Source organism: Myotis nattereri (genome assembly GCF_964212035.1).
Source record: "Myotis nattereri genome assembly, chromosome: 17".
Lineage (NCBI taxonomy): Eukaryota > Metazoa > Chordata > Mammalia > Chiroptera > Vespertilionidae > Myotis > Myotis nattereri.
Window position 1 is genome coordinate 22912205 of NC_138092.1, and position 25900 is coordinate 22938104.

Consider the following 25900-nt stretch of genomic DNA (forward strand, 5'->3'; position numbering starts at 1 on the left):
CGGCCCTTCAGGTATTTTTTAATGAAGCATAATCTGTTTTCTAAAATCTTATAAGGCATTATCAATGATTACGGGGTTAATGGCAAACGTTTTTACTTTCTTGACTAATAATTTTCGTTTAGATTAACATACTAGATTTCTCTGTCTTTTCTGTTCTTAAGTGAATGATTTATTAGACCTGGTACTCAGTTTATGAGCTTTTCTCATTTCAACTTGAAGAAACTGCAAATATTTATAGAAAATGAACCACATGTATTTGTTCCTGAAAAATGTCAGAATGCAGCACTCACATCAAATGCAGAACAGAAGTTATTCCCTAACGCTACATACTGTGGAAACTTAATTTCCATTGACATGTTTTCCTAAACAGTTTTCCCACCACAGTAATTCCTAATTCAAAAATGACTGCAATCTCCCATTAACCATGTACTCACGTATTACTGAGTTATGGGTATCTAAACAGTCATATGGAATTTACACACAAAAAAATTTTTTTAAATCACACCTTTAAAAAACATAATTGAATTTTGTTAAATTAATCGTACACCAGGAGGAAAAGAGTAATTAAGCTTATGTTTGAACTGATTTTTCTTCATTTTGCTGTTACTTGAAGGGTGCTTTGTTCAACTCAATAGTATGTATTCCAAGTCCAGGCGATTAGAATGCAGGGAAGGTAACCAACAGAGTATATATATATAGTCCACAAGGGCAGGGACCATGGCCAGTTTTGTTTACCGATAATACCCCTCTGCCTAACAGTAATGCTCAAACGGGTGTTGATTCAAATAACAAATCACACGTGAGCAAATGTTTGGTTTCTACAGTGATCAAGGACCTGAGCTTTTTTAAAGCAAAAACCTGCTAATAACCCCATAGCCCAAATAGCCTCGAGTGTCTGCTAAATACCACCTCTGTGCTGTGTGCTTCACCCAAGCGAGGCTAAGCAACTGGTCTAAGGACACACTAAAGGGAAAAGAGCCAGACATTGATCAGGCTGCCTGATCCCAGAGCCCCTCGGTGCTTCCAAAACAATGTTGTTGAAAAAGAGAATTCTTACCTTCTTACCCTTTGTCCACTCCTTCCTATGATCTTCCAGGATCTACATCTCCAAGGTGAAAATCACAAGTAGCACAGGCACACCGCCACCAGCAGGTAAGTCTGACTGTGGAATTACACAAACAGCAGGATCTTTGATGACCTTTCAAACTCAAAATTAATAAAGTAGTTTTTCTCCAATGTACTACTGTCTTCCCAAATCTTCCTTCCTTCCCCAAAACCTGCTTTTAGCAGAATTTATATCATGGTATGAAAAGGATAAATATGAAGTTCTAAATTTAAAAATACACGCAGAAAGAATTTTGTTGTCATACAAAATAGTCCTTTGGTAAAGTGATTTCTTTTAAATACCTGTGCCCAGTGGTCTATGGGCATGAGGACTGGCCAACTATCACCTGAGGAAACAAAAAGGTGGACCTCTGGGAAGCTCCCTGAGCGATTCCAGGCCTGCAGGGGGGTTGTGGGGAGGCCGATGGGGCGAAGACATGGAGCCTGGGATTCCAGGGGCTTGAGCGATGATGAAGTGCTAGGATTCACACTGGGTTCCAGGCCTCTGGGTCAGGAGTTGGGACAAGCAGTATTGGACTGTGTGGTTGAGAAGTGGCAGCCCAGGGGTAGCCAAAGTGATGGATGGAGGTCAGAGCCTGGTGAAATTTCTGGTGAAGATTTTTATATTTTGGAAATAAATAGGTAGAAGGAAGACAAAAATAAGCAACTAATATGTCTCAATCCAAATGAGCAAGCACTCAAGATTGTTTAATTAATATTTTATTATTGACTAGAAGACTTTTCAAGATACAAATATATTTCTTCCAAGAGCTGCACCATTGTGATCTCAAGAGTCCACATCAACTCCTTTTCTGGAAACTTCCTTTTCTTAGCTGTTGTATTCTTGGAGAGCCTGGGCCATGAAGAGTTTGCCTAAGTTCTGGGCAGTGAATTCCTTGATGTTCTGGCAGTAAGTGTTAATCTGGCCTGTGCATTTGGGAAAGTGAGAGAAAGAATTGTAATGTTCCTCAAATTATAAAATGATCTGGAACTCAAACAAGAAGATCAACACAGCACAGAACCACCAGTATTTTGTTTTGGGTTAAGAGGATATAAGAATCAATTCTATTTTTCCATAGAGATAATAAAGGTTAGATGTTCTTAAGCAGTGGTTCTCAACCTTCCTAATGCCGCGACCCTTTAATACAGTTCCTCATGTTGTGGTGACCCCCAATTTCATTGTTACAAATTGAACATAATTAAAGCATAGTGATTAATCACAAAAACAATATGTAATTATATATGTTTTCCGATGGTCTTAGGCGACCCCTGTGAAAGGGTTGTTGGACCCCCAAGTCGCGACCCACAGGTTGAGAATCTTAAGCTATCTTCTGCTCTTGGTTACACAGAGAAGAAAAATTACAACTTTCAAAAAGATCATCAGTAGTTAAGAACATATTAGCTGTCAATCAAAATGTGCTGACTGTGTAGCTGAAACCAACACTGTACAAGGTAGAAAACAGCACTGGTCTTGGTAGCAGGTGGAAAGAACAGCAAGCTACACCGACCCAGCTGACCCAGGCCTGAGCAAGTACAGTGGTTTCCAGTCTGTGCTCTGGAAACACTGAGCACTCCTCCGCCCCCAAAACCACCACAGAGCAGAGCAGACAGAATCCCCATGAAGAAAGGACACACACTGCTTTTAAGTCATAAAACTAATGATCTAAACTGCTGCAATAATTACATACTTTCTGAAAGTATGAGAAATACAATTCTGCTTGCACTGGACCTTAAGTAAGGAATGTGTCTCAGTTTCCCAAATTTAATTTATGTGGGTACAAGAAAGCTTTATAGAATTTAGATTTTCCTCCACCCTAAAAATAGATCAATATAAATATATCAATGGAAATTGTAAAAGATCAGCTTTTCTTTTTTTTTTTTTTTAAGTATATTTTATTGATTTTTTACAGAGAGGAAGGGAGTGGGATAGAGAGTTAGAAACATCGATGAGAGAGAAACATCGATCAGCTGTCTCCTGCACACTCCCTACTGGGGATGTGCCCACAACCAAGGTATATGCCCTTGACCGGAATCAAACCTGGGACCCTTGAGTCCGCAGGCTGACGCTCTATCCACTGAGCCAAATCGGTTCAGGCAAGATCAGCTTTTCTTTGCGTAGGATTTTTACTCCAATAAATGCCTCTAACAGTATTTAACGTGTATATAGAAATAAGGTAGTGAATCGAACAGTATTTAATGTTTATATAGAAGTAAGTTATTTATAGCTAGTAAGATCATGAATGTTAAATATTCTAAATCAAGTCCTAGAGTAGGAAATAAAAACTCTACCACTTAAAGGAGGTGTTAAATGTTAAGTAACCCCAGAGCAAGTCCATCCAGAATTGCATTCGTGTTGCTACAATTTAAGTCTAAGTAAGGGAAACACTCTGCTGTTGAGTCAGAAAACTCAATTCAATTCAAACTCCCACACAGACTTGGGCTCAGTGCTGTGCTCCAACAGGAAAAGCAAAAGGCTCCAGCTAAAGGATCTGCTACATTACGAGACTGTAAAAAGGTTTTCTTACTTCCCATGAAGATAACACAAATAAAACCTTCCCATTTTACAGAGTTTATAATGCCATCTCAAAAATGTTCGGAGAAACACAGTGAAGCACTGAAAGGACCTGGAAAATAAAAGACTGACAAATTCTTTAATTTCAGAAATTGCAGGTACTAGACTCAAATTCGTCATTCAACCATGTTAAATGCACTAGCTTTTATGATGTACATTCTGTTTTTTCAAATTTCTGCCGCCTACTTTCTAAAGAACAGAGAAAACGGCCACATTTGCGCTGGCTGACAGTACCTGCAATGAGCAAAGAGTCCATCCTGGCTGGAGGCTGTGGTGGTTTGAAGAGTTTGGACAGATCCTCCTCAGGAAGTGGGGGTTCTCCTCGACTCTGGCGCTGCATGTTCTCCTGCTGGCGACGCTGCTGATACTAAAGTTCAGAGGGTAAAGGACTTGGTTATTTTTCTCTACCAGAGGAGAAAGAAAGACCTCCCTCAGTGTGACCACAGCTCTGAATTCCAATCTGGTTTATCAGGGTTAATTCTTGGTAACTCTTGCTTCTAAGAGACTAAATATTGCAACCTTAGAAGAAAATTCCTTTGCTGTAAATTCCAGTCACTCTGAGCTTTAAGAGTCTATGACTAACGATTTGGAAAAACACAACCGATTATGTGAGAAACAGGAGGCTTACAAGGCAAAGCAGCTCAGGATTAGTCAGTGCATCAAAGGGAGAAACATGACCATTTATGACAATGGGGTAAATGACAGCATTGTAAGTACGAGTCATCTTAATCTTAGTAACTAAGAAATGGAACTACCACATTGGGAATTCTTTCAACTTTATCCCTACTGACCAAAACAACAATACTGATGATAATGTTCACCACAGCTTGGCAGCTCCTGTGTAGAGCATCTGCCCACTGGTGGTCATTGTGCATCATAGCTATTGGTCAGACAGCTGGACAGTCGCTTAGGCTTTTATATATATTCACTAGAGGCCCGGTGCACAAAAATATGTTCACTGGGGGGGGGGGCCCTCAGCCCGGCCTGTGCCCTCTCGCAGTCTGGGACCCCACAGGGGATGACCACCTGCTGGCTTAGGCCCACTCCCTGGGGGATTGGGCCTAAAATGGCAATCAGACATCCCTCTGGCAGCCCGGCAGCCCTTGGGGGATGTCCACTTGCCAGCGGGGAGCAGACCTATGCTGCAGTCGGACATCCTTAGCGCTGCTGAGGAGGCAGGAGAGGCTCCCACCACCACCGCTGTACTGGCAACCATCAGCCTGGCTTGTGGCTGAGCAGAGCTCCTCCCATGTGAGAGCAACCTGACCACCAGAGAGCAGCTCCTGCATTGAGAGTCTGCCGCCTGGTGGTCAGTATGTGTCATAGTGACCAGTCATTCCCAGTCTTTCTGCTGTTAGGGTCAGTTTTCATATTACCCTTTTACTATATAGGATAGAGGCCTGGTGCACGGGTGGGGGCTGACTGGTTTGCCCTGAAGGGTGTCCCGGATCAGGGTAGGGGTCCCGCTTGGGTGCCTGGCCAGCCTGGGTGAGGGGCTGATGGCTATTTGCAGCTGGTCACACCCCCTTCAGGGTGGGGGTCCCCACTGGGGTGCCTGGCCAGTCTGGGTGAGGGGATGACAGCTGTTTGCAGCTGGTCACACCCCCTTCAGGGTGGGGGTCCCGCTTGGGTGCCTGGCCAGCCTGGAGGATGATGGCTATTTGCAGCTGGTCACACCACCTTCAGGGTGGGGGTCCCCACTGGGGTTCCTGGCCAGTCTGGGTGAGGGGCTGAGAGCCGTTTTCAGGCTGGCAGGTGACTGAAGCTCCCAACCTCTCCTTTTTTTCTTTTATTCTGGGATTTATTTACCTTCTATGGCTGTCACTGGAGCTGAGAGCCGGCTTTAGCTCTGAGGCTCGGCTCCAGCTCTGAGACCTCGGCTGCTGAAAGCAGGAATCTAGGGTTTGTTTGGATTTTATAATTGTAACACTGTTTCGGTCCTACTCGCTCCAGCTCTGACAGCTGAAAGCAGGTTTCTGGGGACTGTTTAACTTCTATAATTGCAACATAGTTGCTTAGAGTGCAAGCTCAGAGGCCAGCAGCGGCAGGCGGGGAACCTTGGCTTCCTCCATCACTGGAGCAAGCAAGCCTCCTGTTCGCTTCAGGTGCCTGGCTGCCGGCCGCCATCTTGGTTGGCAGTTAATTTGCATTATCTTGCTGATTAGCCAATGGGAAGGGCAGCGAAGTTACGGTTAATTACCATGTTTATTATTAGGTAGGATATAGATTATTTTAGCATCATCACTATTATTATACTACTAATTACTATTAGTATTAATATCAGATAAACCCGTGCTTTACGTCTATAGCTAAGAATGAATATTAGCTCAGATAATGCTTCCAAAACTTTCATTCAAACTCTGGATTCCTACAATTCTCTGGAGAGAAGGTGGGGATATAAATAAAGGTATAGATCACCTACAAACTTATCACAATCAAGAGCTCATGGTTGTAGATTGCTTACAAAAGCAGGGGAAAATAACATCCCACACAGTGTCTTAAAATTTTAAGTTCTTGGAGTCCTACAAAACCAAGAGAAATGACAGCTCTTCCTAAAGTAGATAAGTAACTTGCTTTGCAAAGATTCCTATACTTAGTAGGGGTTATGAATAGTCAGTAAGAATAAACATCAAACACAAAAATTTAAAACAGATTAGAAATCTGAAAAATATTTGTAAGATTGGTTTTCAGAATCAATAGTCTCATAGGTGACAGATTTTTCAATTTGACAGCCCAGGTGGAGTATTTTCCCCCCTCAGTTTATCAGATATTTTCACCATCATCATCTTCACCACCATTTTTTTCAGCTAAAATACTTTATAGATTTATATGCGTGTTTATAATTCTAAGTATGGCAGAAACAAAGAATTTAAATTTCACTAAATAAATGAACACTGATATAAAAATATTTTTAATACAACTCTCTCAGAACCACTTAATCTTAGAATTCTACTATTAACATCTAGTTTAAAGTGCATTTTAATGAACACAAAATAGTTATATACAAACACTTTCCCATATAAACATTCTGGAATCCACTTATCTATGAATCAAATATTAAAAACATTGCAGAGCAATATAGCCCCAAAACAACATTCCAGGAACTGTGAAAATCATGTGGCCTTCAGCAACGCTAATAAAGAAAAAGTTAAATGGTCATAGCAGTATATGTGTATATGAGAGTCTTCAGGTAATTCTAGGATTTTTATCTATATTATACCATCTATTTCACAGCAGTTGGTCTATTATTTCCTATCAAAATTGCTTGCTCTTAATCACAATAGCTCAGCTTTTTAAATGAACTGAAGATTGCTAACTATGCTGCAATGAGCCACTACCAAACCAATTATAGTTAGTAAAGAAATGAGCTGTGACACTCTAGAATCTCTTTGCCTCTGATTTTCTCAATAAATGTAACTCTTATTTGCATAACCTTGGCATTACACTTTGAGCTTATACACTTGCTCTCTAAGACAGGTATTTTTAAGTACAACTTATAAATAACATATTAGGAACATACTACATAAAGAATAATCTTTTTAGATATGATATAGAGCTACTCGCTTTATATCTCAATGCTTTATCAGAGTTAATTTAGGTCTTTGAAGATGACTCTTGAAGCATCGTACTTAGAAATGAATTCTGTTTGTCAAATTTTTCTGTAATACCAACCTGGTGTTTCTGTTGCTGCTGTTTACTCGTGTTCCTCATGTATGTATTATATTTAACTATATCTTGGCTCATTTCATCCACTCTGTCCATCAGCAACTGTAGAGTCTTTCCCAAATGATTGCTGAAACGTAAAGTAAATATAATGACATGTCATGTTTTCAAGTTATGGTTCTGCCACTGCTCTGAAGAGTTCTGAGATATTAAACCTACCTGCCATTTGCTAAAAGAATAGGAGCCCAGTATACTTGAAAGCAAGGGTAGAGGAAAGAATCTGAGTCAGGTTGGTATTCAACCTTCCATATCTGAAATAGCTCAGCTTCCTTCTGTCAGAGCATTCGCATGTCAGGGTAGGAACTGTTCAACACACCTGGCAGGATATTACCAATGAATACTTTCTTTACAACCAAGTTTCAGTACTCCTGAGCCCCTTTCCTTAGCATCCCCTTCCCCAAACTGTGCTCCAGAACATTTAAATCGGCAACCATTGGAAGGAAGAACCATGCAAACAGACTAAGACTTCTGGCACACGATGTCTCTATCTAGTAGATTCTAAATTAGCAGCAGCAGCAGCATTGATTCTGTAAAGCCAAGTGAAGCAAGAAAGGGGGCTCCTTTCCTCTTGCCCTTCCTAGAATCTGTAATGTAGTCGCTTATACTTCTTTCCTTCTCCAAAAATTTCTACTGCATCTCATTTACCAAAACCTTCTTATAACATGAAACTAATGCACGTCACTTTATGTGCGTCACTGATGTCCCAGCTAGGATGGCAACCATCATACTGATTTCTGCCTGCAACTACCTCCTGCCATGGGAAGGCCTGCTACTACATGTGTGTACTATAAAGCAACTAGCTGACAAACAGCACTCATTCATTCATTGAAAACCAATTATGTCCCATTTCAGTGTTAGCATACAGGGAGACAACAGTGAATGAGACATTCATGGTCTCTGTATTCACTGAGCTTATTAATTGATGGGGGATGAGGAGAAAGAAAGGGGGAAGTAGAGAGACACTTTAAGTAGTACGGCCAGAATATCACTCTAAGGAGAAGACAGGGTGAAAGCAAGGATTAGAGGAATCAGCCAGGCAAGGAAGAATGAAGGTGGAAGAAAGCACCCAGCTGAAGGCCTGACATGGAAGAGAACTAGACAGATAAAAAGAAGAGGATGGGCATGGCTGGAGCACAGTGATAGGGTAGAGAGCTCAGACAAGCACATATGGGAAGTCATCAGCTGCACCACACAGGGCCCATTAATTAACAGTGTGAATGAGACTCTTCACCTTCAGGTGAATGCTGCCCTGGAGTTCTACATGCCTGTGACGTGTTTTGCCTTAAATTTTAAAATTACCACTCTGGCCCTGACTGTTGTGGCTCAGCTGGTTGGAGCATCGCCCCTTACACAAAAGGTGGCGGGTTAATTCCTGGTCAGGCACATAGCCTGGCTGTGGGAGGCAACTGATGGAAGTTTCTCTTTCTCTCTTCCTCCTCTAAAATTTTGGACAGGACAGGACAGGAAAGGAAGAAAGAAAGAAGACCACTCTGCCTGCCATGCAGAGAACAGACTGGACTGTAGGAACCAGGGAACCAGTTAAGAGTCTATTGTGGACCCTGGCAAGGATGTAGAGAAACTGGAACACTCATACATTGTGGTAAGAATAAAAAAAAATGGTGCAGCTGCTGTGGAAAACAGTTTGATGGTTCCTCAGAAAGTTAAACATAGAGTTAATAGATGACCCAGCAATTCCACACCTCGATATATTCTCGAGAACTGAAAACATGCTCACACCAAAACTTGTACATGCATGTTAATAGGTGCATTATTCATAACAACCAAAAAGTGGAAAAACCCCATATGTCTATCAAAGGATGAATGGATAAATTGTGCTTTATTTGTACAACAGAATACTACTGAGTCATAAAAAGTATGCAGTACTGAACATGAGTGAAACTGAAAAACATTACACTAAGAGAGAAGCCAGATATAAAAGGCCACTTACTATAATGGTTCCGTTTATATGAAACATCCAGAATAGGCAATCCATACAGACAGAAAGTAATCAGTGTGGCCAGGGGATGGGGAAGGAGGAGTGACTGCTTAGGGAGTAAGGGTGTCTGGTTCAGGGTGATGAAAATGTTCTGGAATTAGTGGTGATGGTTGCACAACACTTTGAGTACATTAAAAACCAATGAATTGTACTTTTTAAAATGGCTAATATGGTGGGTTTTATTCTATGTGAATTTTATCTCTACTTTTAAAACTACACACGCCACCTCTCCTGTGGTAGTACAGAGACAAACAGAGCTGGCTTGGCCTAGGGTGGGGCAGTGAGCATGGAGAAAAGTGTGCAGAACTGAGCAGGGAATCAAGAATCAAGGCGGACTCCCAGTTTCCTGCTTTAAGCAATTGCATGGTTGGTTTTAGCATCCAGAGAAGGGGAAAGCTGAGGAAGACAGAGACTGGAAATACTGGGAATGAATCAAAGTAAATCCAGTTAAAATATGAATTCTATATGGATTCCATCTATAACTTGAAGAAAATTAGAAAGTTTTTGGCTCTTCCTTAAATAGAAGAGCATAGAACTGGTGTGTCTGCTGGTGTGTGTGTGTGTGTGTAAATCAATTTGCCGTTTAAACCCAGGTCTGGCACTACCTACATAACCTTGGCCAAGTGAATTAACCTGTCTAAGAATCAAGTGCTTTTTTTTTTTTTTTTTCAAATTAAAGCTTTATTTCCTATTTATCTTATTTCATTGTAATTTTGTGAATCACTTTCAACTTTGTTTCCCCATAGCTAATCAAATGTTCTGGTCCATTTCATTATATAGTCACACTGTTTTCCAAATAACTTCAGGGATAAAATTTAACAATATTGTGTTATCTCCCACGTATCCTTCCAACACGTTATCAAGTACATACTAACTTTGCCAGCACTGTTAAATACGAAGGGTTACACTCTGTATGCCACTGTTGCATTCAACACATTCTAGCGAGAGGAAGGCAAAAAGATAAATATAACACAGTGGTGATAACTGCTATAACAGAACAGAAGCATAAAAGATAGTTTGGTAGATCAGATGAGACTTTCTGAATTATGTGACTGCTGAATTTTGAGATTTTGAAGAGGAGTTGGAAATGGGAGTTGGAGACAAATAAGGAAGGCAGGAGGGGTCACTGCAAATACTAGGCACAGGCAGCATATTCAGAGACTCCCATGAAAAAGCACAATGCACTTGAGGAACTACAATAATTCATACACCAGGAGAGCAGAAAAAGGGCAAGATCAGAGGAAATAAAGAGCAATGAAACTAAGGCAGACACAGTCACAGCACAGAGACTCTTAGAAGCAAGCACATACTAACTTCGCCAGCACTGTTAAATACTAAGGGTTACACTCTAATCCTTAATTGGAGGAAAAAAAGTTTAAGCAAAGGAGTAAGAGGAACATATAATTTGCATTTAGCAAGATCACTCCAATGAAAAAGGGAAAGGTTAAAAGCAGGATGTTAGGAGACTGTGAGAGGAATGAGGAGCAGAAATAATGAGGTCCTGGCCGAAGGCAGAGATGTGGGAGTCAGATGAAGTCACTCCAGGAGTGCACACGGGGAAGACAGACCCGAGGAACACGGATATTCAGGGATGGGCAGAAGAGGGCTCACCATGGGGAATAAGGAGCTAAGGTTTCAGACTCCAAAGAAACTATTTCAGGAAGAAAGGGTTATAGTGATAAAAGCATCTTCTGTGACTTTAGTGAGAGCTCCAACAACACAGAATAGATGGAGCACTAAGTGTTGAAGATAAGTGGGAAATGAGAAAACACACAACATGTAGAAAATTCTATTAAAAAATTTGACTATAAAAAAAAAAGAAAATGAAGCAAAAGGTGAAAGGAAATGGATAATAATGGCATGCGTTCAAAAGATGTTCTTTTTGTAACTTCAATTTTAAAATGAGACAGACTTAAACAAGTTTAAATGTCCTTATTCTTAAGAGATGCACTTCAAGTCTTTAGGGGTTAAGAGTCAATGTCTGTAATTTTCTTTCAAATGGTTGGGGTATGGGGTGGAATACACATTTTTAATGTATGTAGTAGATAGAGAGCCAGTGCAAATGTGGCAAGATACACAACTGGTGAATCTAGGTAAAGGGATATGAGTGTTCACTGTATTATTTTTCTGAAGAGTTAAACATTTTCAAAAATTTCTAAAATTGGGAAAAACAAGTCAATAAACATAGTAGAAAAGAAATAGCCCAGAGAAACTGAAGATATCTGAGAAAGGAGGGCAGAGGAAAAAATTCGGATACTGAGAAGGCAGGAGAGGCAGGGCTGGGACTGGCCTAAGTTAATTATAGCATTTCTTGCATTTAATCTCATTTTAGAAGAATTGAGGGCCCCCAAATGATATTAAATGCAAGAAATGCCACAATTAACTACACGGTTATAGCTGTTAAATAAGTCATTTATGTCTGTAAGTGGAACCATTAAAAGAGAAAGTTCACCATCAATCCTATGAGCAGGTAACTGGGGAGGTGAGAATGGGGGTGCACATTGACAATGGAGAAAAACCATGAAGGCAAGTTACTGTCAGATGCAGAGAAAGATTTGTTTCTAGAGCTTAAATCTTGGAGGCTGACTACACTGTAGCAATGAGAAAGGTATTACTAGAATAAACCCTTCCTCTCCACCAAAAACTGTCTTTAAAAAAGTACTATCATTATGTATTACAGGTAAATGCAATTATAGTAAAAGAACACAAACAAACAAAAAAGTCTAAAAAATCTACACAATAGTCTTTGTAAGGCAAAAGGAATTAAGTGTAATATATAACTATTTCACAGATACCAGGAAATCACAGGTCCATTACCAAGGGCAATTTTATGGGGATCTTTTCAGTACTAGTTCAACTAGAATTCTAAAACAGGGAGTTATTGTTAGGAGTTCCAATAAAATAGCCTTTTCTTTTATTGCCAAGGAAACAAAGAACTGAACACAGATAACTTAAACAGATGTCAACCAAGACATGCAATGATAAGTCGGTTCTGGCTAGAGTATCAATTTACCTTTAAAGTATGATGCCCACCCTTCGTTTACTTTTTTTTTAAAAGCAACTAAAAACAATCGTTTTTTTCATGTGTGAAAAGCTCAAGGCTTATGCAACACATTTTTTAAAAAATTAATAAAAGCTGTTATAAAATAGCTATTACTAGAACTTTCATCTAATAAAATTAGAATTTTTTAAATGAAAGGAACTGTAGTATGTTTTATTCACAACACAGGCAAATTTACCAGGTAAATCAATGAATTGGTATCCACGTATGAGTTGTGAAAAGCAAGATCAAGCAAAATGTTTAAGGAGATGCTTAAGAATAATTTCTGATGCGGTTTCTTAGAAAAAAAATTTATGGCAACTGGTCTGATTAATGTTATAAATTAAAATTTGAGATGAACAAAGTTTTTAAAGTAGTATTATCAATTTGGGTCAATTTAACAGTCCACTGACATAAGCTCTGCTTCAAGTTTTCTCTCCCAACAGGAATACCAATTTACTCTTAAAATAATGTAACATGAAGAGCAAAAGGCCTCTCTCCTTATTTCACACAAAATACAGAAGATAAACACTATCATGAAGTATTTGTCTAGAAGATCTTGGCAGCTATGGAGAATTGGGAACCTTTTCTTGGCCCTTAGAGCTGACGCTTTGGATAAGCAAACATCACAGGCCACTGGTAATGCTAAAGCACAGAAGGGCTAAATGTGTTTTGTGTGCTCAGTAAGGAAGCTTGGGAAAAGGTGAAGACATAAATTATATAAGCAAAAGCTTTCACATAGTAAATTCAGAATTTTTATATAACTATATACTTAAATTCATCAAATTGTAACCCTGCTGAAAAAGGTTCTTAGCCCAAAGCCTTAAATACAGGTGTGCCGAGTGGGTTTGTAAAGCAGTAAAGAAAAATATGACCTCCTTAAAGAGACGAACTGGAGAATTACTATGGCTATGTTTGCAGTTAAACGGCGTATTCTTTAGTGCCAAATTAGTCTCGAAACCTGGCTGTCTCACCTAGCGCTCCTTCACCATCCAGTTTCCTTCTCCTTCCCCTGTGAAGACTTTCTGGGCCTGTGGCACAATCATGCAATGAAAAGTGGCACTTCAACCACAGTTCTGCCCATCCCAGACACTGGAGAAGACACCGGGCTCTCTGGTCCTTTGGGTTTATCGCACTTGTTTTATAACAAAGAATCCTATATTGTTCTGTTGTACAAGCTTCTATCTGGGATAACTGAAAACTGATAAATAATTGAGCTTTTGTTCTAAAATGGTTGCTTAAAAAAAACATTCAAACAAATGCATATTGATTGATTACTGACTCTGTCCATTTAATTTCACTATATGTATCTGTTGTTAGCCTCCACCCACCATAAAACAATTACTAATATCAAGCCTAAAGGGCTTTGAAGAGAAGCTATATATAGGAATCTATTCATATTTCTGTTAAGAGAATAAATGAGGGGGGGAGGGGAGGACAGTAATTTCATAAAGGAAACTATCTGTTTTGGAACACTTCAGTCAGTGTTTTACCAATATAATAAATAACCTTAGCAACTACATAGCCAAAGCAGCCACTTGAAGGAAATTATGTCACCACTGTCTAAGATAGCAAGACAGTGTCAGGTCCAGAAAATTCTAAGTTTAGCTGGAAATCAAACGGGAAGCTTTCTACTAATAAAGTCTGCATCTGAACAAGGGCAAGAGCCGCCAGTAAAAGAAAAAAGTACTTTTTTGTTTTTCTCCCGAGCATTATTAAATATCTAGACATAGTAACATAGCCTCTGAGGGCAATGTACAATAAATAACTCTGAGCCAAATAAAAACCCTCCCCTACGGGCATTTACCTTATCAGAGCAAAAATGATCCAGCAAAGGCAGCGGAGGGTTGCTAGAACAGGAACTAATTTGTATTCAAACAATGCTTCACTTTATCAGTTTGGCATTTTTCCTGGGATCTTAGCAAGGCAGGACAAGTACTACATGTTGTTACATGTCTTAGTAACCTCCAAATGTGCTTAAGTAATTCTTTTTTCTTGTTTGATAGGTTAGTCTAAATAAAAGAATCTTTTGCAGCAAGTGATAAAAAGGCACATTCATTAGGCAGGACCTCTTACCTGCTAGCAAGACTGAGCAATTCATGTTTATCTGCTACAGCTGACTTCTTCTCAAGCTCCCACATTAGGACATTGATTAGATGTGAATTTTTAATTACAATCGGCACTTCTTCAAACATGTGCTCAAAGGTGATACTTCCCTTTTTCAATCTGTGAAGCGTGTTAAAAATACTTTAGCCTGGTGGTCAGAAATAAATGTTAAATTGACTACTTCATACATTTTCCCTTAATTACAGGCCCTCTCCAGGATCTTTGTTTCATTAGAGCTCTCTAAAAAGGGAGAGAATGTTTTACAGTCGAGCATAACTCGAGAGATTTGGATAACTGAAAATGATCTGAGTTTGCACTATAAGCCCAGAAAATAAGATTCTTGGCAAAAGAAACTATTCCCTCTTTGTAATCAGGCATCTTCAAATTTTACTTGATAATAAAATGTGTCATAGGAAGTTATGTTATATAATCTATCTCTAAACATTTAAAATAAATAGCTAGAAAAGAGAAATACTCAAGTTTTTGGCAAGTTCATTTTAAAAGCCTACTGAAATGGAGAGATTAACAACTAGCAGAATACTACTCATAGAATATTGCACATGAATGCTTCAGATGTAAATTTGCAAGAATGCAACTTCTCATAGTTTAGTTATAGCTACCATACCCAGAAACTCTTCATGAGTTAGCTTTTCTTTTTAAATTCTTTGCACCTTAATTTCAAAAGAGAAACTATCAATGAACTGTCTGTCGATCCTACATGAAGTTAAAGCCACTATAATAAGAAATAAAAATTCCTATAATGAACACAAAATGAAGAATTCTGAGTATTTCTTAGAATTTTTAACATAAATATTCCAATGCCATTGTGTAGGATCACAAAACAGCTTCATTAATTCTATGCATACTTGCACCCATAATATTTCCAGTAAGCTGCATTCCTTACTGAATCTTTAAAATGTTTACACACCCACCCATGAAACAGGAGCTCAGAATAAGACACACAGTTCATAACCAGACTGACACAGAGTTTCCAATCTGATCTGAGAGCCGATGACCGTTCATCCACCTCCCATTATTTAATCATTTTTTCTTCAAGCCTAGTAGCTAATTAATTCCCACTCCAACTGAATCCGCCCGTGGTGAGAACAACAGATGAGATACTCCATACAGAACAGTTTAAACATGGAAAGGAAGAAATCAAGTGGCACTCGGCCATGCAGAAAACTTCTTCCGTCGACATGGCAAAAACATTTCCATGCCACCAAGGATTCAATAAATGTGGCAAACTAAAATCTTAAAAGAAAAACACCCAGTCCTTTACTGTGTGCCTTTTAGGCCCCCAAACACTTACGCTTCGGGAGAAAAATCCTTCTCTTTGCAAACTTCCATCAGTTTAGGAGTCAGTCTGTATGCCTTCAGGGAGAGAGACCCTTGGGCAGTTTTTATGGGATCTCAAATGAGAAAAAGAGAAAAAAAATTACTAAGAATTTTGTCAGGACGAGTGCTTGAATGACATTGGTTCTGGGCACATTTTGTTATTTAACATATAATCTTTACAAAATAAAGATCAAAATAAATAATCAGAACACAATTTGAAACAGATTCAAACCAGTATAGTAAATAGGAAGTGAAAATGGAAGAACTTATCCTACTTGTAATAGGTAAAATAATTTCCTCAGCTAGAACCAGCAATCATGATGAAAATCAAATATATGTTCTATACATTTTATATATATATGTTATAATTAGAAGAAAAATACTGATGAATATTAAATATTAAAATTCAGTGCATGCAACTGTGTGGTTCTTCGGTCAAATAATTTAATTGAATAGCCCTGCAAACAAAATTTATCCATATTAATATGCATTATTTAAATTTCTTTGTTAAAGCAGATTTTTTTTTTTTAATCACTAAAGTCAAAGTGCTATGACAAAAGTGTCTTTTAGTTTTAGAGAAATTCATTATGTCAAAACTAACTGCTTAAACAGTCCATGAGTAAGGGAGCTTAGCACTTGCTGCATGATAACGGCTCTGGCATGCCAATATTCGCCTAAAACCTGTGTTAACATTCATGTTGTCTGAAACTTAACACAGTGAAACTTTTAGCAATAGGTGATAAAATGAAAACCAAAATAGATTGAAGCAAGTGGAAAATTCATCAAGGTCTGATGATGCAATGTTTCCAGCCAATATAAGTACACTTTAACAACTTGTTCTTTACTGTAATCCAATTGTTAACATACTGAAACAATTTTGGGGCAGCTCATAAGATTGATCGTATTCATTAGTATTTTTTCTGACAGATACTCAGGACGTTACATTTACTTCTCAGCTGGAAACTATATGCAAGTCTGCCAGATATGGCAAACTGTGAGTGTTCGGGGAGGGGGAGGCTATAAAGCTGTTAAATTGCCTACAGTTCTGATACAGCACAGAACATCTGGTCTGGAGAGCTTGAGGAAACACCATTAAATAGGCCGAAAAGAAAAAAATCTTTGTGCTAAGAAACAGTCCAGGTTTTGTACGCTGCTGTCAGAGGTATAAAAAAAAACTTGGCACGCTGTGTTATGATTGGTCAGTCACGTACAGAGCCAGACACTCCAGCAATCGGGGTTTGTTAGACATCTGGTCTAGTTCCACCAGCCCCTTCAAATGAGGGAGGGGAGATGGAGGAATGAAAATGAAGCAGCTACTCCAGCATTCCAAAATGTACACATCAGGGCTCTGATAGCAAGAAAAATAAACAGAAAGAAGGAAACCCTGTCTAGACTTAGCTGCTGCTGAGGCTGCTGCAGAAACAGGCTTGGTATTTACTTGAGAAGCCCTGCCAGGCTGCTCTTAGAGGCAAAAAGACAAAAAGCAAAAATAGTAGCAGTAATAATATTAAGGGAAGAAAAGAATAATAAAGGAAACTCCTACAAACCGTAAATGAGAACAACAGACTCTTCAATGGCATGCTGGTAGCTGAACTGAGAATCCAAGAGCGCCCTGGTGACGAACGAGCCATAGTATGTGGACTGGTACCAGCCCACGTGGAGATGGTCAATGTTGACATGGCGAAGGCTCCGCATCATCTCCATCTGATATTGGACTAAACAAGGGGAGGAGGGGGATAAGAGAGAAATTATTGAATTATGCCATCAATATAATTTCTGTACAACTATTTATTAGCTAAAGGGAACAGGTTTCAAGACTTAAAATTCATTCAGCTCACATACAAAGAAAAAAATAAGCTTTCAAATCATTTCAAATCACTGGGACTTTCCTTTTTTAATCAGTGAAAAAACATTTTGTAGAAAAGGTATTAAAAACACAGTAATACCTGTGCTAAACAAGAGATGATTTATTAAATGTAGTTTCCACTCCCCCTTTGAAAACCTTAAAAATAGTATATGCTTAAGAAAAAAAATGTGTTAATTACTAAACTGGCTTTAAGAAATTTCATTGGAATCAATAAGTGAGACTTGTTATGTCTTCTTCAACACAGCTTTGAGAACTGAAAAGTTAAAACCATTAAGAAAACTAATGGGGAAACAACTACCACATTATTTAAACATGAACAGGATACAAGCTGTAGCCGGCTTAAAATATAAGAATTCATTTTTGCCTTCATCTGGTGCCCCCTGCTGCATATGCTAAATTTAAAAAAGAATTCCTTTTTCTTATTTCTGTGTTGCTTTGTGTTAAGTAATATATAATATTTTTATTAGACTAGAGCTTTATTTTAATCTCCATGTATGGAATAAAAAGATTGGATGACTTTTGCTTCTGTCAGATTAATAACTACAATGTATATAATAAAGCAGCATTACTAGAAAAATAGGTGCAAACTGACAATAAATAAAACGTTAGAAGAGCAATATAACCCAATAATGAATAGCAAATATGTGATAGAGTAGAAAACTTTATAGTCAATATAACATCTAAGCTCTTTCTACATAATGAAAGCATAACTATGTTGAGTAAATATATTTCTTAATTCAAAATCTAACCATTTCATTTTTAAAGCACAATCAGGTTTCAACAAAAGTAAGGTTATATGTCTATCATTTCCTTGGTTATAACACTACAATTTCACAAAGCAAATAAAATTCAGGATCATAAAGTGTAAAAGAACCTTCCTTGGATGGATACGGTCTTATTTTTCAACACTTGTTTCTAGGCAAAGAAATTATAAATCTGCTTATTCCAAGGGAGGTTCTATATTTTATAATTAAAAAATAACAGCCAACTCATCAACTACTCAAGAATTACACTGACGCCCTAGCCCAGCGGTTCTCAACCTGTGGGTCGCGACCCCTTTTGCAGTCGAACGACCCTTTCATAGGGGTCGCCTAAGAGCATCCTGCATATCAGATATTTACATTACAATTCATAACAGTAGCAAAATTACAGTTATGAAGTTGCAATGAAAATTTTACGGTTGGGTCACAACATGAGGAACTGTATTTAAAGGGCCAGAAGGTTGAGAACCACTGCCCTAGCCGGTTTGGCTCAGTGGATAGAGTGTTGGCCTAGGGACTGAAGGGTCCCCAGGTTTGATTCCGGTCAAGGGCACATGCCTGGGTTGCAGGATCGATCCCCAATGGGGGCATGCAGGAGGCAGCCAATCAATGATTTTCTCTCATCATTGATGTTTCTATCTCTCTCTCCTTCTCCCTTCCTCTCTGAAATTAATAAAAATATTTTTAGAAAGAATTACATTGTTTTTTCCATTTTTCCTTTTATACACAATATGATGGTCTCAAGAAGAGGAATAAAATTAATAATAATAATATATCAATTATCTTTCTCTTAAATTTTTGTCCCTTTAGCACACGAGACCCCTTTCCCAGCTAGTTTAACAGATTCATATCAGTCACATAAATTTAGGACAAAACCACTGCTATGGTTTCTTACTGCTTTAAAATTCCATAACTTTTTGAAAGTAAAGTAAAATCATATTTGGCCAACAAAATTTAATCCAATTTAACTTACAAATAAAAAGTTTCAATATCACAAGTAAAGGGAGAACCAGACAAATTACCATTTATTTTAAAGGGACGGGGAAGAAGGGATGGGGAGAGATTACCAAGCAATTGACAGTACACACATGATTTTCTAGGATAATTTTTAAACAATCAATACTTCCAAAGCACATGTTAGTGTACCATTTAGCTATAACATAGACCGAAGTTAGATTCTAGTAGAAAAGAAGAAAAGACTGGAATCTAGAGATCGAGGTTCTCACGCCAGCTCTGAGATTTCTCCCGTGGGGAATCTTGCTGTCCAGTTAATGAGCCTTCTCTGATGCTTAGTTTTCCCATCTCCAGAAAGATCTGAGCTCATCCCAGGCAAAATGCTATGACTCCACACTGTTCATCAGATATGGTAACTATAAGTAATGATTTTTCTATAAACTAAAACAGGCCTTGAGGCAGCATCTATTAATACTTTAAAAAGCAATGCATTTCTCTGAAAGATATTCCGTAATATCTTACTAAGTCTCCCCAATAGCATTTTCAGGATGCAGGCAGTAAAGAACTATATGATTAGTAGCAAACCTCCAAATTCCTTCTTCATCCAGAGTCTTACCTACCTTACAGCCCACTGGATAAGGAAAAGAATGAAAATGAAGTGTTTCTCTCAGCAAGAGAAGAGACTAAGGGATGAGGCCTGCCATCCTATGGAGTTACCTACCATCATCCTCCATTGTATTTATTTCTGAGAATCAGAATATAGAAATAGAGAGATATTACTGGAGACAGAGGGAGGCACTTCCACTTTCTGCTTCTACAGCTCAGAAAACCATGACACAGATTTTGCAAGACTTCAATAAAAACTTGTTTTTAAGGTCATTAAAATTTTCATATGTCCTAAATATTATAGATGCATATAAAAATTTAACAGTTAAGATCAATGAGAGACGAGTTGACAAAAATGCTTTTGAAAATCTGCAATGCAATGATATTTCACTATTACACACACAAAAAAAATATGCTGGGCCTATTCTATGTGAAATTTCCAGACATTCTCTATCTTGGTTTGGAATTAACACCCCAATTTTAAAAATCAAACAAAAACACACAACCTAAAAAAAACAAACAAAAAAGAAGATACAATGTCCTCTTGGAGACCCCACATGAAAAAACAAGGACTACAAGTGATCTGTGACAAGGTAAGGATGGGGTGCTTGAGCTCCAAAGTAAAGTTGGGGAGCACTGAGGGCCAGTCCTTCCCAGGATTATTCATATAAAACTCCAATAATTGCATGGTTTGAAAAGGTCATTTTGGTTCAACAAAATTCTTAAGAAGTGATTTTTTTTTTCTATGTATATACAAGCCAAGGAACAAGAAGCAACTCACCAACAGCCAAGTGAATTGCTTTATCTCTGCAGACTTTTAGGTCTGTGTCCTTCTGGTATGTAGTCCTTGTCTTCCTTAATCCACTCAGTTTTTTCTCCTCCTCCAACCCAAGTTTTCAAAAGTACAAAACCAAAAACCTGCAAAAGCATCCTAGTAAACCTAAGTAGAGATAAGAAATGTAGAGCAGACTGTCCATTAAACCAGTGGTCGCCAACCTATAGTCCGTGGGCCACTGGTGGTCGGTGAGGTCTGAAAAGTTGACGACCACTGCACTAACTGTCTCAACAGTGTGCTTCCAGGCAGCACCATTAATGAAGAGATCTCAGCCACCACACCTACTCACCTCTCTGGCCTACAGAAGAGACAAAGAAAAAAATCCTGAAATGGTGACATCTAAATTTTGTAAATTTTATAAAAAAAAATAAGGAATGGTCATTCCAGATTCTGATCTCCGGGACAAATGCCATTGCTTGGGTGACTATGCTAGTCTCTCTCAGGAGTTTTATTAAGGGTGGGTAGGTACACAAACAAGAAACCCAACTGAGCTATAGCACTAATTTACCAGGCACGGGGTTCAGGCTCATATTGTCTGGAAGTGACTGTGACAATGCTGTGTCAGCCCACAGGCTGTAGCAAGTGGGAGCTGGAACTGTTTGCCTTCTCATGCCAGCCAGCCACATGTTCCTGGGCTGGAGTTTTATTTAATAGGAGGATATAAACGATGTGACTAGGCAGAGATAAGGTTCACTCCTATCTAGGGAGTGCCTCACACCTAAGAACAAAGAGAATCTCTTCAAAGAAACAAGAGGAAAGGAAAAATGGGGCCCCTTGACATAAAGTGCCTCAACTCCCGCACTGTTGAGTTAATGCAGGTCAATGAAGTAAGAAACAAGCACTTATAGGCAATTTTGTAGAGCTGGTCCAGGTTAGACATGCTTTCATTTTCGTTGTAAAGTTCTCTTATTTAACAGAAACCCAAGCAGCAATTTCAACCAATGATACTCACTTCTGAGTTAATGGCTAAATAATCCTGGGGAATTTCTCAAAGATGAACTGCAAGGGGGAAAAATTTTTAGAGGGGGGACTATTTTAGAGTTTATGATAATATTCAACAGAAGGGCTCAGAATTGCATAGTGAAAAGTTTAGAAAAGAACTTTTGAAACATTCGTAGTTTAAAAAGCTAACACCCTATCGAAGTAGTACACAGCAAATGAAATCCAAAGACAAATTAGTAGTTACTACTAAGCCAATTCAATTTTCTACAAAAGCTACACTTAGATGTAACTGAGGTGGTGCTACAAAACTTTGAAGGATTGTAAAAATGAGCTGAAGTTTTAAAAATCTCTCCAACCTTTGCAATTGTCCTAATTTGTTAAGTCTCTCCAAAGCAAAGAAGAGCCTGGTTTACAAAACTAAATAATTTCCTGAAGTCTGGCATCAATATACTCATATTCACTTTTTCCAGATAGCCTTTGCAAAACAGTCAATTTTAAATAGCTGAGAGAAAAAACTGTCTTAACTGAGGCAGGATGCCCAATAACTATTCCTTTCAAAAATCCACCACAACCAGGTTCAGTGGTTGAGCGTCAACTTATGAACCAGTAGGTGAAGGTTTGATTCCTAGTCAGGGCACATGCCTGGATTGCAGGCTTGATCCCCAGTAGGGGGCTTGCAGAAGGCAGCTGATTGATGATTCTCTCTCATCACTGATGTTTCTATCTTGCCCTCCTCCTCCCTTCTTCTCTAAAATAGATAATATATTTTTTAAAAATCCACCACATTTGTTGGGCTTTCTCTGGTTTTGTCTCCAAATATGAAAACACTGAAAATAATATGTTGTCCTATATTTAAATGCTATAGTTACTCTGCCAAACAATCACCAGGAGGACAATGGATTAGAAGCTTTTCAGTAGGAGTCGAATAATTAGCTAGCATTCTTTTCACCTTCAATTTCTCATTCTCATTTTTAAAATTATCTTTTTTATTTCATTATTTTAAGGGAGCCCTCATGAAACACAATTTCTCTCTGAAAAACAGGAACAAAGAACAGCCCATAGTTGGCCAGGCTAGGGATGAGCAGAATGTAGACAGTTACTGTACAGCTGCAGTATACTCTAAAACTTGAGCTCCCTCAGATCAAGGGGAAGAAAATGTTTTACAGATATCTCATTAGGGAATTCTTAAAGGACAAAGTAACCTAATCTAAATTTTATAAATTTAATGGATCTATTGTCTTAATGACTTAATACTGTATCAAATCCTAAAATGTTATAAAATTATATTTGAAATATATAGAGATTGTATAGCCTGAAGGGAAAGGGTAGAGCTAAGCACCAAGAAAGAAACTAGCACTTAGTGAGCACTTATTATGTCAGACTTCCTGCTAAGTGATCTACATATGTTATCTGACTTTATTCCTCACAATAACTCTAACGAGCTAATCACGATTATTGAAATCCTTTTAGAAAGCTGTTTCCCACAGCTTGTAAAGTGGCAGGACTCAATTTTACTTCAGAATCTGACTTCAAAGCCCAGGCAACCACCCATTTACAAAAATTCATCTCTTCTTACTGGCAAAGTATAAATTATTTCTGAATAAATAAAGCATAAAGAAATACAACAGAAATCCACAATTTCTAAAGGTTTTCAGAAACCACAGCATGTACCTGTTTGATACTACCACTAAGTTAACCAATAATTTACCAGTCCAGTAAGATTTTAAATGATGAAACTGCCTTCAAAGATTTTTAAATGTCAAAGTTGATAATTATAGCAAATATGTAATCAAACTCCTAAAATATTTTATTCTATGTTACTATTTGAAACTTATGCCAAGATTGCTTTATAACTAAGAACTGGCTCAGATCACAGATGACCTGTACAAACACATCAAGTAAGGGAACAGAGACCAGATCTAGTACACACTCTTCGTAGCAGAGAAACAAATTAAGCCCAATCAAGAGATGGCTTTAAAAGCAAACAAACAAACAAAACTCCACAACTCTGAAACAAATCAATGATTTCAACAATCAGAATAGGGAAGTGAAATACATCAGAATCTCCTATCTGTTCTAGCAGAGGGCTAACCCACGCAGGACTGTTAAGAAAATAATCACAAGCCGCTTTCCCAGCAGCACCGTGGACACCAGCAAGCACGGGGAGACTAGGAACTGTGAAGGCTCTGCTCCATTATTTAACAAGACAAATGATCCTGTACTTTTCTCTTCATATCAGATTTTCTGCCAAGCTGCACATACGTTTCAGGCAATGTTCAAAGCTAGTAGCAGATGTAGATTTACGCAAACAGAATGTGCATTTGGAAAAAGAATTAAATACGAGTCTTCTTTGGGTGGAGAGAACAATGGCGTACACACATTTCTTAAAACTTTCATATTATCTTCACCCAGTCTGTACCACATATTCACCCTTTTTCTTTCAATTAGTACATCTGTTATGAAGGCCACCCCCCGTGACTGCCTAACAAGTGTGGTAACAGTTCAATTTTTCACAATAAAGTGTCCAATATAATTTCTACTCTACCTATTCCATTTAAATTGGAGTAACAAAAATACTTCCTTTCTTAATAATCTTACAGAAAATATTTAAATAGTTCATTTGTCCTAGTGATTTAATTTCTTCTTTAAAATGTTGATGAATTCTGACAATCTCTTCTTAATACCAAGCTGAGAACAAGGGAATGGGAGGAAGGGGGTTGTCACTCCAGCTTTTAAACCTTTTAAGAGTTTTGAAAATTATTGGAAATCAATAATTAATGTGTCTCAAGAAGTCTTCTATGAAATGAACTAGATTCTTCACAGAAAATAATAAAATAACACGTCCAAACTGTAACAAATTCATATTGTTATCTTCTTACCCAATTCATGAAACACATCCAGGAGATCCTATTTCTTTGAGGTTATCAGAAGTTGAAATATATATGCCCTTGGTCATAAAAACACATGCACATAAGTGGATATTAGATAACAGCGACTAAGTTAATTGTACGATGCCATTTGAGATCTGTTTTTACAAACAAAGTGAATTCACCTTGACAGTACCAAGAGTTTTAGACCCCTTACCTCTCACCACAAAGAAGTCTCATTTAAAGAATAAACCTACTGGCCACTGCTATCTCTTGCAACAATTAAGAGCTTGATATATTAGAAGACCAAATGAGAATTTAGAGATTTAGAAAAATATATTTTTTTCATGCAACAGACTCTTTCAAGAGGACAGGTAACACCCATGTCACATTTACAGCTCTGTATCAGGTGTTAAAGTAATGCCGGCACAGTTAGGTGCTTATTAAAATACCAGAGGCCCAGTGCATGAATTCATGCACGGGTGGGGTCCAGCCGGCCCACCCGGCCCCAATCAGCAGATTGGGGCTGGGCCTGTCAAGAGGAGGAGACAGTGGGAGGTTGGCCAGTGGGTCTGCCCCAGTCGGCCTGATTAGGGCCAGCCCAGCCGTGAGGAGGGGCTGTGGGCTGGCCGGCCCTGCCCCTGAATGGGGCTAGGGGAGGGGCTGTGGGAGGTTGGCCGGACTGCCCCCGAATGGGGTGATGGGGGCCAATTGGGGGCCAGTGGCCTGGGGAAGGGGCCATGGGTGGTTGGCCAGCCAGCCCTGCCCGATTGGAGTGGGGGGGGGGGGGGCCAACTGAGGACTCAGCTGGCTGAGGGGAGGGACCAAGGACCAATCAGGGGTGGGGTCGGCCAGGGGGAGGGGCTGCAGGAGGTTGGCCAGCTGACCCCGCCCCCTTTTGGGGCTAACCCTGAAGGAGGAGGAAGAGATTGGTAGGTCATTAGATTTTTGTCCTCCCAACACTTAAAATTTTATTTCAACAAGCACTGGAACACTGCCTCTCAAAATGTATCATCTACAGATCATTTAATGGACATTTGACATTCATGAAAACCACCAATTTCAAGTTTTAGAAAGTTGTTACCCTAATTTTAATTATATAAGTTTTAATAAATTAAAAACAAAACAAAACTGCCGTATATTTCCGACAGAGACGATTTACATCCACCTCCAGGGTTTTAATAGACAG

The 25900-nt window shown here is 38.7% G+C and overlaps 1 protein-coding gene across 3 annotated transcripts in view; it reads right to left on the reverse strand.

Annotated features, from left to right (window-relative positions):
• Positions 1-1780: 1780 nt before the first annotated feature.
• The window catches only part of EIF3H (eukaryotic translation initiation factor 3 subunit H), an 85672-nt gene continuing 61552 nt past the window's right edge, over positions 1781-25900 (reverse strand). For 2 of the 3 annotated variants that reach the window (XM_081111559.1, XM_081111560.1), the window contains 6 exons: positions 17427-17594; positions 15854-15953; positions 14512-14661; positions 7349-7469; positions 3911-4043; positions 1781-2031 (listed from right to left, as the gene is read on the reverse strand). In XM_081111559.1, the coding sequence (XP_080967685.1) occupies positions 1934-2031; positions 3911-4043; positions 7349-7469; positions 14512-14661; positions 15854-15953; positions 17427-17594 (770 nt within the window). In that variant the 3' untranslated portion in view covers positions 1781-1933. The remainder of the gene's footprint in view (positions 2032-3910; positions 4044-7348; positions 7470-14511; positions 14662-15853; positions 15954-17426; positions 17595-25900) is intronic. The other variant, XM_081111561.1, reaches the window with a different exon arrangement.